Source organism: Pristiophorus japonicus, chromosome 14 (assembly GCF_044704955.1).
Source record: "Pristiophorus japonicus isolate sPriJap1 chromosome 14, sPriJap1.hap1, whole genome shotgun sequence".
NCBI lineage: Eukaryota > Metazoa > Chordata > Chondrichthyes > Pristiophoridae > Pristiophorus > Pristiophorus japonicus.
Window position 1 is genome coordinate 183,477,819 of NC_091990.1, and position 15,387 is coordinate 183,493,205.

At 41.0% G+C, this 15,387-nt stretch overlaps 1 protein-coding gene across 1 annotated transcript in view; it reads left to right on the forward strand.

Moving 5' to 3' along the window:
* Positions 1–8,634, forward strand: part of rras2 (RAS related 2) — a 106,917-nt gene extending 98,283 nt beyond the window's left edge. The window contains exons 5-6 of the mRNA XM_070899939.1: positions 4,481–4,599; positions 7,085–8,634. Coding sequence (XP_070756040.1) covers positions 4,481–4,599; positions 7,085–7,172 — 207 coding nt within the window. The 3' untranslated portion in view covers positions 7,173–8,634. The remainder of the gene's footprint in view (positions 1–4,480; positions 4,600–7,084) is intronic.
* Positions 8,635–15,387: the final 6,753 nt, after the last annotated feature.

Sequence of the window (15,387 nt, forward strand, 5' to 3'; positions counted from 1 at the left end):
AACCATTCTTGTAAATCTTACCTGCACCCTTTATAAGGCCTTCACATCTTCCTAAAGTGCAGTGCCCAGAATTGGACACAATACTTCAATTGAGGCCGAACCAGTGTTTTATAAAGGTTCGTTATAGCTTCCTTACTTTTGTACTTTATGCCTCTATTTATGAAGCCCAGGATCCCGTATGCTTTCTTTAAAACCACTTTCTCAACCTGCCCCGCCACCTTAAATGATGTGTGCACATATACAGGTGCGACACCCAAAATCCGGACACCGGACCGATCCGTGGCAGGGTCGTCCGGAAAATGTTTCAAAATCCGGACTTGGCCGCCTAACCTCCCCATGCCTCGGCCCGACCGCCCCTCTCTTTTCCCCCCCCCCCGGCCCCAAATCTTAAATCTTTCTCTCAGATGTTCCGAAATCTGGAAATATCCGGAGCGGCCTCGGTCCCGAGGTTTGGGGATTTCAGACGTCACATCTATACACTTAGATCTTTCTGTTCATGCACTTTCTTTAGAATTGTACCCCTGAGTTTATATTGCCTCTCGTCGTTCTTCTGACCAAAATGTATCATCACTTTTCTGCATTAAATTTCTGCCACATGCTCGCCCATTTCACCAGCCTGTCTATGCCCTCTGGAAGTCCATCACTATCCTCCTCACTGTTCACTATACTACTATACTTCCAAGTTTTGTCATCTGCAAATTTTGAAATTGTGCCCTGTACACCCAAGTCCAAGTCATTACTGTATATCAAGAAAAGCAGTAGTCCTAGAACTGACCCAGGGAACACCACTGTATACCTTCCTCCAGTCTGAAAGGCAACCGTTCACCGTTTCCTGTCACTGAGCCAATTTCGTATCCATGCTGCCACTGTCCCTTTTATTACATGGACTTCAACTTTGCTGGCAAACCTATTCTGTGGCACTTTATCAAACGCCTTTTGGATGTCTCATGTACACCATGTCAACCGCAGTGACCTCATCAACCCCCCTCTGTTACCTTATCAAAAAAAATCACTCAAGTTAGTTAAAATACGATTTGCTTTTGACACATCCATGCTGGCTTTCCTTAATTAATCCACACTCGTCCAAGTGACAATTTTATCCCGGATCATCATTTCTAAAAGCTTCCCCACTACCGAGGTTAAACTGACTGGTCTGTAGTTGCTGTGTTTTATCCTTGCACCCTTTTTTGAACAAGGGTGTAACATTTCCAATTCTCCAGTCCACTGGCACCACTCCCATATTTAAGGAGGATTGGAATATTATAGCCAGTACCTCTGCAATTTCCACCTTCCAAGGATGTATCCCATCTGCTCCTGGTGATTTATCTATTTTAAGTACAGCCAACCTTTCTTGTACCTCCTCTTTATCAATGTTTATCCCATCCAGTATAAGAATATAATAAATAGGAGCAGGATTAGGCCATTTGGCCCCTCGAGTCTGCTCTGCCATTCAATAAGATCATGGCTGATCTGAGCTTGGCCTCAAACTCCACTTCCCTGCCTACTCCCCATAACCCTCGACTCCCTTATCATTCAAAAATCTGTGTTCATATGAACTTGTTCTCACATTGAACAACTTCTCCTTTTACTCCACTCTCATCCTCCAAATTAAAGGTGTTACTATGGAAACCCGCATGGGTCCTTTTCGTGGGATATATGGAACAATTATTCTGACTGTATCGGTGCTGTTTCCTGCTCTCGCCCTGAACTCGACAATTTAATTCACTTTGCATCCAATTTCCACTCTTCCCTTACCTTCACATGGCCCATATCTGACTCTTCCATTCTCTTCCTCGACTTTTCTGTCTCCATTTCTGGGGATAGACTATTGACAAACAACCTTCACAGCTCTGGTGTAGAGAATTCCAAAGATTCTGTTTTAAATGGGCAACCCCTTATTCTGAAACAATGCCCCCCTAGTTCTAGATTCCCTCACGAGGGGAAACATCGTCTCTGCATCTACCCTGTCAAGCCCCCTCAGGATCATATACATTTCAATAAGATCGCCTCTCCTTCTAAACTCCAAGGAGTTAGGCCCAACCTGCTCAACCTTTCTTCATAAGACAACCCCTTCATCTCAAGAATCAACCTCGTAACCTTCTCTGAGCTGCCTCCAATGTAAGTATATCCCTTCATAAATAGGGAGACCAAAACTGTATGCAGTGCTCCAGATGTGGTTTCACCAACGCCCTGTACAGTTGTAGCAGGACTTCCCTACTTTTATACTCCATCCTCCTTGCAATAAAGGCCAACATTTCATTTGCTATCCTAATTACTTGCTGTACCTGCATGCTAACTTTTTGTGTTTCATGTACAAGAATCCCCAGATCCCTCTGTACCGCAGCATTTTGTAATCTCTCCCCATTTAAATAATTTGCTTTTCTATTTTTCCTACCAAAATGGATAACCTCACATTTTCTCACATTATACTCCAGTCTGCCAAATTTTTGCCCACAAGCCTATCTATATCCTTTTACAGATTCTTTGTGTCCCTCACACAACTTGCTTTCCCACCTATCTTTGTATCATCAAATTTGGCTACAGTACACTCGTCCTCATCCAAGTCATTAATATAGATTGTAAATAGTTGAGGCCCCAGCACTGATTCCTGTGACACCCCACTAGTTACTGTTTGCCAACCTGAAAATGACCCATTTATCCCGACTCCAGGTTTTCTGTTAGTTAGCCAATCCTCTATCATGCTAATATATTGCCCCCAACCCCATGAGCTCTTACCTTGTGCAGTAACCTTTTATGTGGCACCTTATCGAATATTTTCTGGAAATCCAAATACACGACGTGTACTGGTTCATCTTTATCCACCCTGCTCGTTACATCTTCAAAGAACTCCAGCAAATTTGTCAAACGTGATTTCCCTGTCATAAATCCAAGCTGACTGCTTGTGACTGTACAGGTGCAGAGTCCCAAATCCGGAACCCTTGGGACTGAGGCCGTTCTGGATTCCGCGTTTTCCGAGCCCAGGTTCGGGTATTTCCAGATTTCGGAACATCGGAAAGGGGTGGTGGGGGACCTGCCGAGGAGCTGTTAGGCCCCGCCGGGGAGGAGCCTCAAGGTAAAGGCAGTGCTGGGGGGGGGCGAGGTGAGCAGCGGCGAGGCGAAACCTGAGGTCGGGCAGTGGCGGGGCCCCGAGATCGGCAGGGTCGGATTCTGGAACATTTTACGGATTCCGGACGACCCTGCCACCGATTGGTCTGGATTCTGGACGCTGCAGCTGGAGTATGATTCTCTAAATGTCCTGCTACTACCTACTTAATAATGTACTCCAGAATTTTCTCAATGACAAGGATTAGACTAATTGGTCTATAGTTTCCTGCTTTCTGTCTCCCTCCTTTCTTGAATAGGGGCGTTACATTTGCGGTTTTCCAATCCGCTGGGACCTCTCCAGAATCCAGGGATTTTTGGTAGATTACAACCAATGTATCCACTTTCTCTGCAGCCACTTCTTTTAAGACTCTCGGATGCAGGCCATCAGGTCCAGGGGACTTGTCCACCTTTAGTCCCATTAGTTTGCCCAGTACTTTTACTCTAGTGATGGTGATTGTTTAAGTTTCCCCCCCCCCTCCCAATAGCCCCTTGATTATCAATTATTGGAGTGCTTTTTGTGTTTTCTACCATGAAGACCGATAGAAAATATTTGTTCAAAGTCTCTGCTGTTTCCCATTATTAGTCCCCCAGTCTCATCCTCTCTGGGACCACTGTTTACTTTAGCTACACTCTTCCTTTTTATGTACCTGTAGAAGCTCTTGCTGTCTGTTTTTATATTTCTTGTTAGCTTACTCTCAATCTATCTCTTCTCTTTTTAGTCAGCCTTTGCTGGTTTGAAACATTTTCCAATCCTCTGGCCTTCCACTATTATTCGCAACATTGTTTGCCGTTGTTTTGAATTTGATATCATCCTTTACTCTTTCTGAATTTGGCAGCATCAAAGACAGATGAAAAGTACTCATTTAGTGCCTCAGTCATGTCCTCTGCCTCCATGTGTATTTGTCCTTTTTGGTCCCCAAGTGGCCCCACCCCTCCTCTTACTACCTGTTTATTATTTACATGCCTACTGAAGACTGTTGGATTAATTGTTATGTTCACTGCCGGTCTATTCTCTCTGCCCCTCATTTCTTTTTTCACTTCTCCATTGAACTTTCTATATTCAGTGTGGTTCTCACTTGTATTGTCAACCTGACATCTGTCCTGCGCCTCCTATTTCTGCTTCATGCAGGGGCACAGAGCACAAAGAAACAAAGCTATAAACTATATCACTGAGCGTTTGTCAAGGGATGGGTTGAGTAGCTTAAAGGTACAGGACGTGGATCTCATGGAGGAAATAAGCCTAATGAAGGTGGGGGGAGGGAAGGTGGAGACATGTTTGTGATAAATTATTGCTTTTCTGTATTATAAGTTTTGCAAAGTATTGTAGGCTGGATTTTTTTAATTGGTGTATTTAATGTGTAATTTTACCCTACAGGTGACATCAGAGGAAGGGCAGCAACTTGCAAGACAGCTCAAAGTAACATACATGGAGGCTTCAGCCAAAATTCGATTGAATGTAGACCAGGCTTTTCATGAACTAGTCCGAGTTATAAGGTGGGAATAGTTAGCATCTGATGCAGGTTTACTGCCTAATTTTGGGAGTGATAACTGAGCTGCTAAAATCACTGGATTTAAAGCTTTGTGCCCCCAGTTATTTCCATGAATGCAAAGGGATTTGTTGGAATGACAGCTTTAGCAAAATACAATTCCAGGTTTTATTTTAGAAGGACCTTGTATTTAATTCACCCTGTAGATGCTGGCAGTGGATCACTCACTGATCCCTCCGTACCTCCTTGCAGAATGTCTGTTCGCTTGCGAACAAGGCCCTTGCTATACATGAGCTTATCGTGGATGATAAGTTTGCTGGCGATACAAAGATAGGAGGATAGGCAATGTGTGAGGAGGATACAAAAAATCTGCAATGGGACATAGACAGGCTAAGTGAGTGGGCTAAAATTTGACAGATGGAGTATAATGTTGGAAAGTGTGAAGTCATGCACTTTGGCAGAAAAAAATCAAAGAGCAAGTTATTATTTAAATGGAGAAAGATTGCAAAGTGCCGCAGTACAGCGGGACCTGGGGGTACTTGTACATGAAACAGGAAAGGATAGTATGCAGGTACAGCAAGTGATCAGGAAGGCCAATGGAATCTTGGCCTTTATTGCAAAGGGGATGGAGTATAAAACCAGGGAAGCCTTGCTACAGCTATACTGGGTATTGGTGAGGCCACACCTGGAGTACTGCGTGCAATTTTGGTTTCCATATTTACGAAAGGATACTCTTACTTTGGAGGCAGTTCAGAGAAGGTTCACTTGGTTGATTCCAGAGATGAGGGGGTTGACTTATGAGGTTAGGCCTCTACTCATTGGAATTCAGAAGAATGAGAGGTGATCTTATCGAAACATAAGATTATGAGGGGGCTTGACAAGGTGGATGCAGAGAGGATGTTTCCACTGATGGGAGAGACTAGAACTAGAGAGCATGATCAAGAATAAGGGGCCACCCATTTAAAACTGAGATGAGGAGAAATTTCTTCTGAGGGTTGTAAATCTGTGGAATTCGCTGCCTCAGAGCTGTGGAAGCCGGGACATTGAATAAATTTAAGGCAGAAATAGACAGTTTATTAAACGGTAAGGGAATATGGGGAGCGGGCAGGGAAGTGAAGCTGAGTCCATGATCAGATCAGCCATGATCTTATTGAATGGCGGAGCAGGCTCGAGGGGCAGTATGGCCTACTCCTGTTCCTATTTCTTATGTTCTTATGATTGCATCGACATCATGGCCCTGACCGAAACTTGGCTGAAGGGTGATGATACCTTGCCTTTAAACGAAGCTTCCCCGTCTGGCTCTACCTTCCACCACTTGCTCCGCTCAGACCCTCGTAGTGGTGGTGTGGCTCTCGTCACCAAATCACATCTTGGTCTGTTCCCCTTCCAGCACTGCCACTGTTCCCGACATTTCAGCCCCGCTCCCTGTTTTCCCACATTTCAGCCCAGCTTCCTTTTCCCATTTCCCACCACTTGGGATCATCAAACTGAGTCTCCAGACGACATGGTGTCCATGTTATTTTATAAAGTTTCATCCCAATTAAAAAGTAAACCGGGCCTATACAAAATAAGCACTTCCGACATGACTGTGGCAGCCTCTTCATGAAGCAAGGACAGTCACTGCCAACGGCTTCACAGCATAGTTTCACCCAACAATTTTTTTTCAAATCTGAACCACCAAAAAAAACATTGGGACTGCACGTGTGCAACACTCATTCAAACTAAATGGTACAATTTTAAAGATGTTGTAGAAACAGAAACTTGGGTGTTCACATGTATAAATCTTTGAAGGTTGCAGAAGAAGTTGATGAGGCTCTTAAAGCACATGGGATCCTGGGCTTTATAAATAGTGGCGTAGAATCGAAAAGCAAGGAAGTTATGCTCAACATTTGTAAATCACTGGTTAGGCATTGACTGGAGTATTGTGTTCAATTCTGGGCACCGCATTTTAGGAAGGACGTCAAGGCCTTGGGAGAGGTTGCAGAGGAGATTTACAAGATTGGTACCCGAGATGAAGGGCTTCAGTAATGTGGAGAGGTGGGGCTGGGGCTGGAGCAAAGATTTAATAGAGGTGTCCAAAATGATGAGTTTTGATAGAGTAAATGAAGATAAACTATTTCCACTGGCAGGAGGGTCGGTAACCAGAGAGCACAGATTTACGGTAATTGGCAAAAGAACCAGAGAGGAAGACGAGGAGAATTTTTTTCACACAGCGAGTTGTTGTGATCTGGATTGCACTGACTGAAAGGGTGGTGGAAGGAAATTCAATGGTAACTTTCAGAAGGGAATTGGATATATACTTGAAAAGGGAAATTTACAAGGCTATGAGGAAAATGCAAGGGATTCTGACTAATTGGATAGTTCATTCAAAGAGCTGGCACAGGCATGATGGGCCAAATGGCCACCTTGTGTGCTGTCCAATTCGATGATATACATGCTTTCATGTAGAGAGAATAGTTCATTAATGTTTTTTCTCTCTCGCTCCCTTGCAGGAGATTTCAAGAACAAGAATGTCCTCCTTCTCCAGAACCTTCACGCAATGAAAAAGACAGTAGTGGCTGTCACTGTGTCCTATTTTGAGATGTCGGTTCCTCGACTCACCCAGCAGCTGCCAAACCATCTGTCCCCATTTCTGTCTTCAAAATCATTTTGTGTCTATCAATATTGCCTCTGTACCTGCATGCTTACTATTTGGTCGCAGATAGCCTTAGTCTGATGAAGTTGGCTGTGTCATGCTCTTGGGCGGGAGAGAATTTTGTCGCCCCTCTTTGCCCAAGGTAAAAGGTGAAATTTAAAGAAAAGAAACACTACGGCTGTTACTTAGAATGTCACACTATTCCATTTGTTTCAGGAATGATATTTCTTTTACTTATTATGAAAGAAAATTTGGAATGTAGACACAGTCGATTTGAGCTAATTTGCCTTGAGATGTTTAAAATCCATGCTTACATGTCTTGTCCACAGTGCCATTTAACCTCCAGTGCTATGGTTACGTGTAATCAGCTATTGTACATAGGATCCTTGATTTCCAAGAAAAAAAAAACTTATCAATTGATTGAGTAAAGGGCAGCAAGTAAGGGTGAACTGGTTATTTCTTTGCCCTGGATAACACACACAGAAATAAGCCTTAAACAACACTTCATTGTTGGTAAGAGTCTCTGAGTTTCATGTAATGCTGCAGTTTGTTCCAGTGGCCAAATCCAGTCAGTCTACTGTATTTATTTTAAACAGTCCAGAGAGATTTTCAGGAAACAATGTGGCGAAAAAACCTGTGATCTCACTGGATATGAACATTCTAGATTTTCTTTTTTTTAAAAAGCAATTTCACATCATTGTTGAGGAGTTCCAAGTCTTTCTATTTGTCTTCCTTTGATGTGAGTGTATTTTGGGATAAGGGATTCAAAGTGCTAAATTGTAGTTGTTTTTTCCTCATGTAATATAAAGAGATGGAATTGATCCTTCCATTGATGAAGATGATTAAATGTTTTGCTATATACTTTTATACATTATTTTCTTATCAAACTAGTTAACAAGTATTTTTATATGTTTGTAAACAAATATGCTTTCACAGCATAACTTGTGTATATGTAAAGATGAGTATTTAATTCTCACATTTCACTTAACTGACAATTATAGGTATAATTTACAAAACTGTGGTAGTACTTTCCTAATGTCCTTGTAGCAGTTGGGTGTACCTAGCTGTATCTGGTCATGTGCCTGTAAAGTGTACCTACACAGAGTTTAACTTGCTCAATTTTCCAGAATGCTCCGACCAGGCATTACAGAAGATGGATCTATTATGTAAAAGTGTGGAATCTAAGAAACTCCTGCTGATATTTTTTGGGTTTGACTGTGAATGGTCTCTGAGTACAAGTTCGGCGGATTTGTAACTTGGTTTGAGATTTGTTCTTTGAGCTGGATCACTGAAAGGTTGTACACAACTATCCTGATACTGACTATACATCAACTCCTTGAAGTGTGATCTTACTATACCCTTGTATAGCTTCTGGTGCTAGAATAAAAGATGATTAATTTAGTGAAAGACCTATTATTTTTTCTTTGTGCCTCTTGCTGCAACACTTTTTCCTTCTGCTTTTCGGTGTGCTAGGCTTCAGATTTATTTGTAGCCACCGTCTTTGATGCTCTATCGTTGTCCACTGGCAAGTGTCCTGATGCTTTTTCCTTTCCTCTGAGATGAATTGCTCTCAATACACAGTGCTGTCTAGAATTATGACCATAGAAGGTCGGCAGTATGCTATTTTTATTGGCCATGTGACATTTTTGCAAAACTTGTATGCATTGTACATTTAACCATACAGATGATGGAGCAGTATGAAAATCACAAGGATTGTCATTGTTGCAGAGGAGAACTCTGCGGGTTGTAGAAACTTCAGCTGTTTCAGAAATGGTACACAAGTTGTGTTGGTTGCCAGGACATGTCAGTGAGACTGCCCCATAGACCGGTGAATGGGAAAGTGTGAAATAGAATCTTACAACACAAAAGAAAACCATTTGGCCCACCGTGCAAGTGTCGGCTCTTTGAAAGAGCTACCCAGTTTGCCCCATTCCTCTGCTCTTTCCCATAGCCCTGCAAATATTTCCTTTTCAAATATATATCCAATTCCCTTTTTCAAAGTTACATACGAAAATGACAGGCAGGAAAAGACCAGCTAATTCATCAAGCCATCAAGCTACTATTGAATCTGGTTTTATCACCTTTTCAGGCAGTGCGTTCCAGATCATTAGTCGCCGTATAAAAATAATTCCCATCTCCCCTCTTTTTTTCCAATTATCTTGCCTGCCAGTGGAAATAGTTTTGCTTAATTTACTCATCAAAAGCTTTCAATTTGATTCCACAAAAAAATGAACCAAGATTTAGTTTGCAGTACAGCTTAAAAAAAAATCACGATGGCTTGTGCCAAGAATGTAAATATTATACCGACGTGGTTGGGGAAGGAAAAGAATGCTCTTGTGTGACTTGTAAAATAAGAACTTGCATTTATATAGTGCCTTTCACATACTGAAGGTGTCCCAAAGCAATTCACAGCCAGTCAAGTAGTTTTGAATATCTGTTAACTGTTGTAATATAAGGAAATGTGGCTGCCAATTTTCACAGAGCAAAGTCCCACAAACATGAGATAAATGACCAGATAGTCTGTTTTTGAGATTTTGGTTGAACGGTAAATGTTGGCTGGGGCTGTGGAAGAATGCTTTGCTATTAAAATACTGCCACGGGATCTTTTATATCCACCTGAAACAAATGGGGCTTTTGTTCAATGTCTTTGAAAGATAACATTTCCAGCAGTGTAGTACCCTTTCAGCACTGCACTGAAGTGTCAGCTGAGTGTGCTCAAGTAGCTGGAATGAGGCTTGAACTTGCAACTTTCTGACTCTGAGGCGAGAATAGTACCATTCATCTGAGGCTGATACCCCGCTCAAAGTATTTTGTCTGGTTATACTGGTGCTTTAGTTTAATTTGTCGTTGGAGGTCACCATTAAGCCATTTTGGTTTAATTTTACCATTCGCCCTCCTTTTAAACATCAATAAGTGTGGCTACCATGGAGCCGATCCTGTTAGAGCAGAATGGCAGTGCAACAAGGCAGAATGCAGGAGGTGCACTTGACCTAGGAGTAGCTGATGCTGGCATGGGGTAAAAAAAAAAGATGGTCACTCATGATCTTAAGCATGAAGTAATGTTTTTTCCTCACCCTTTCTGCCCAACCATCCAAAAATCTATCTGGCCAATTGTTAATTGTTGCTGACCAAATTATTAACCAAGATAACTTATGTTTGTGTATAATATGTAAGCTATCCGGGTAGTAGAACGTCAGCTTGTCAGAGTGCCTGTTCAGAGCTTTCATGTGGGGAACCATCTGGGCAACATTACCCAGGACACCAGATTTAAGTTTATTAGCCAAGTTACTGCTGAAGAAAATTTAGATCATGGAGTAGTTAAATTTACAAGCTCGAGAGGATTTTGGGAAGGTACATTGGGTGATGGTACTGCAGTACAGTTGTTAAATGGAGGCCTTTTATAAGCCACACATATCTATCCCCTGGATTAAAAGGAAGGTGCATGGTAAAATGAAACCATAATGGCTTAATGGTGATGCCTGAAGACAAATCAAATGGAAGTATTCTTGATAAATGTATTTTGTATTACATTATCAAGAATAAGGATAAGCATATGACTTTAAGGGTAACAAAATCTATCAGTCCAAAAGAGCAATGGAAAAGAAAATTGTAGATATATGTGGCAGTGATATCAGGCCTTTTTTAGTTCTGTTCAGAGTCAGTGATCCTAGAACTGCATAGGGTCCATGAGAAATCCTGCAGGCATATTTGGGCAAAGTCCCAAAACATGGCTGAGGGGCTCAATGTTTTTTTATTTGTTTTAACCAGTGAAAATGATGCCAAATTGCCTGAGTTGATGGATATGATGCTAAAATGGAATCCATGGAAGTTAATGCGGAATTTAGACTCTTGTGGCAGTTTAGGCTACTTGGCCTGATGGTACTCACCCGAGAGTACGAAAACAAATGGGGGGGGGGGGGTCTGTACTTTGGGATTGGCTCACGCATTTAATGGCATGTTGGAAATTTGGGATTATTCACATCGATCGGACGGAGGCCCATGTGGTGCCTATGTTTAAGGGGAGCAAATCAGAACCAGGGAATTATAGGCTAGGTGGTCTGACATTAATTATAGGCTTGTTCCCAGAGGAATTATTAGAGATGTGCTTTCTCATTTGGAAAGAGCAGAGGGTGTCGCTTTTGAAAATGGTGATTTTTGTGTCTCCAACTTGGTTGAATTTTGAATTGATCATAAATTTTATGGACGTGGATAGCCTGATTGATATTGTGTGTCTTGCGTTTTCAAAAAGTGCTGCACAGAAGGATGTTTAGTAAAGTTGCATCCTGTGGAATAGTCAGTCAAATTTTAAACTGGACTGAACAGATAAGAGGATCATTATTGATGGTAGCATCTGTGTGGGGTTTGGCCACTTATGAAGTCTCGCAGTGATTTCTGTTAGGGCTGTTGATCTTGACCATCTTTATCACTGATATTTGGATGAACACATTCAAAGGCCTTAATATCACTGCCACACCTATCCACAATTTTCTTACGTTTGCAGATGACATCAGTGTGTGCGGGAGTTGGTACTTAGAAGAACTAAATAGACTGGGATCTTTAAAAAGGTGAGAATAGATTCTGTTCAGATGGATAGGTGATTTGAGTTAGATAGGGAGGGAAGGAGAAGGCGTAAGGGCATCTGGGGGACAAGTAAACAAACATAAAAGATAGGTTAGGTGCCAGAAAGTACTTTTCACAGACAATCTTTGGAATAGATTGCCGGAACATGCAGTGATTGCGAATTCGCCCTGGCCTTCAAAAGGGAGCTGGACAAGTTGCTCTGAGTGGAAGACTTTTCAAGTTATAGAAGGTAGGTGGGGTTAGTGATGCCTCAAGTCAACATTGGTCTCTTGGAGCTTGCTTCAAGGTCTGCAAATTTCCCAATGTTTTTTTTTCTGATATAGCCTACTTTTTTCCCTCCTCTTCCTCTTCCTCTTCCAGGGACTAGCATGACCTAGGAGGAGGGAGTCGTTTGTGGATGGGACAGGCTGGATGATCCAATTGGGTTTTTCCACTTGTATTTTGTACATTTTCTGTCTTTCCTGTCCTGATACTAACCAGAAGCTGAAGGTTTCGGTGCTTCCTCAAAAAATAAATGAGAGGTGCCACATATATGTATGTTACTTGCCATTTACAGAGCAGGATAAAGAGGCCAAGCAGCAGTTTACACACTCTTGGCAGTGGGATGGTTAATGGTAACTGGGGATCTTAAAAGGGGAGAAGGATTTTGAAGAAATGAATGGAAGATATTTGGATATGGATTTTAAAAACTTTTCTCATTCTAAATTATAGTTTAGGGGAAGAAGAGAAAAAGATACATCTGGCCTGATGTAATTCGTGCTCAAATTGTCAGTGATGCTATGGATTCTCCAAATAACAATGTTGCAATCGCAAAAAAAACCATTTATGAAATACTCCAGTGCTCCCATGTGTATGATTGTGGTTGTGCACCTAAAGACATCCAAGTGCAATTGATTATGAAGACTTGCAATTCTGTACCACCTAATCACATTGAAACATTACAGTGAACAATTTTGAAGTGGAATGAGTATTATGTAGGAAAATTAGTAAAATGTTAAATCCAGCATTCAGCTGTTCCATAATTTTACATAATCTTGTTTTCTGCATCATAGATATCACGGCCAGTAAGATTTACGAAGGGTAGCCTTTATGGCCCAAGTTTAACAACAAATGTAGGACCACATCTGCTATTAAACAAAGATCCCATATTGGCTTGATGCAGTTTGTGACTGAGCGATTGGGAAGCAAGCAATGGTTAAATAAAACATTTTATATTTGTGAGCTTGACTTTCTTGAAATTTTGTTTTGTAACCTGAGATAAAACTGTCAAGTTGCAGTGATATTAAATCAATATTGTGAGCTACCCAGTTTATGAACATTGTAAACCTGCAAAATATGCACTTAGCCAGAGTTTACAAAGTTTGTAAACTCTGGCTAAGTCTAGAGGTATGGAATCTTTGCATGCTGCTCAATCCCAAGCTCAGTTTCCTACTTCAATTGCTCACCATGACCACTTTCTTTTACTTCCAAAACATTGCTCACCTCTGCTCTTGCCTCTCCCACTGCTGCCAAAACCTTAATCATGCATTTTGACAAATCAAGGCTAGATTTTCTGCTTGGCCTTCCTGTGCCTCCATGCCAAACAGAACACTGTGACTCATGTCTTCACATGTAACAGGACTCAGATGGTCATCAGGTCTTGCTTCAACAAAAACAGCTTTCATTTTGTATAGAGAATTTAAATGTAGAAAATCAGCTTAAAGCTCTTCGCAATGGTGTGCTGAACAAGAAAAATGGACACCAAGCCAAAGATAAAGCTCTTGGGAGGGATAAGCAAAAGCTTGAAGAGCTGGGTTTTAAGGAAGGGAGGGATGTAGAGTGGTTTAAGGATGGAATTCAAGAGCTGGGATCCAAGGCAGTTGAAGGCACAACCACAAAGGGAGGGATTCTTTGCTTCATAAGCCCTAGAGAATTGAGTTCAAGATGCTATTTTTAAATCCCTCCATGCTCTTGGCCCCTCTATCTTTATGATCCCCTCCAAATATATGTTAGAATGCATATCCTCCACTCCAGGCTTACTTCTCGCCTTACCATCTTCCTCCCTGCATTCAAAAGTCTCATAAGCCACTCTCTCTGGTTATTTTTGCTATCTCTGAATGCCTTTCTTCTCCTAATTAATGTCTTCTAGTTATCCAATGACCTGTAACTTGCTGAGATACTGTGTGAAGTCCTACAGAAATGTTGTATGTAACTCATATTAACCCAACAACAGAAATGATGCAATTTTAACATTTTTTATGGTCCGAGATGAAGCAGCATGGAATGGAAATTGTTGCAATCTCGAAATTAAATTCAGAAAAACACATTAATTGTGCAAATTTGCCTTTAAAATTTGTGACATTTAAAACCTGAAAAGTTGTCAATTTAAGGTGATATCTAATAAAAACAGATTTTTAGTTGGGTTGTTGAGGGGAGCTAGTGAGTGGAGCCATGTCACTACTAAAGGAAATATTACCAAAGATGCTGTTGTACACCTGCTATGGTGAATTAGAAGCATTGAAGAGTATATTAAAGGGGGGGGGGGGGGTGAGGGGAAGGAAAGAATAAATCTTGGGGTACACTTATAATTGGAACTCTATATAGCTACATGAAATGGGTTTGAATTTTAACCAAGGTATCTACAAATATGAGAGCTTCCAAAGAAAGTTGGTTGAGTTATTAATCGCACTGTTTGGAATTGTGATTAAAACCTAACTACAATTGTAAGTTGTTTACAGCCAAATATTGTTTTGCTTTCTCTGAACCTTTTTCTTGTGATAGTATTCCAGCATTTGAACTGAAGAATAATTTGCTGTGATTTGCATGGTTACATGTGGTTAATATTTAATTTTAACACTAGTTTTGATATTAAAAAAAAAAACATTGAGCTTTCTGTTTGGAAGCCAGCTGCAAAATTGAATAAAACAAACCCTGGAATAAAAGTTGTCTGGCATTCAAAGGGAAAATGACAGAGCTGGACGCCTTGTTAATTCAGCCTCTCTTTGTTTTTATGCATTGGAGAAGAACTACACAAATGCTTGCTTACCAGTTTCAACAATGAAAAACTTGAGTAACCATTAGGCCAAAAGGAAATTTGTTTTCTTTTACAAGTTTCTATGGCAGTTGGGCATTTCTTTTATCAAAGCAAAGTTGCAATTCCACTTCTCAAACATTTGATTAGCACCAAAATATATTTAAAATGTCTTCAACAAAAAAAATGCAGATCAGTAGTGAAAACACTTGAAAATGCTGGGATCATGGGTATGAACATTTTCTTGCTGACTGTGCCATATGCAGCTGAGTAAAATGTTTAAACTTTAATCCTTTGAGCGCCAGTAAGTTCAAGGAATCCCTGACTCTCTGGACTAACAATTTTGTTTTGAAGTTTTAAGCTCCTATACTAGCACTAAAACATGCTGAGGATTAGGACTAATAAAGCTGCTTAAATATCAGCATTATCATTGTTATAGTGAAACCCTGTTACACTGATGACTGCCATTGGTATAACAGAATTGCACAGTAAATGTTTTCCTCTGGGTGAACAAAGACCAGAAGCTTAAGCAGCTCTTGGATGCCAACCATTCTTCTGATCCTATCTCC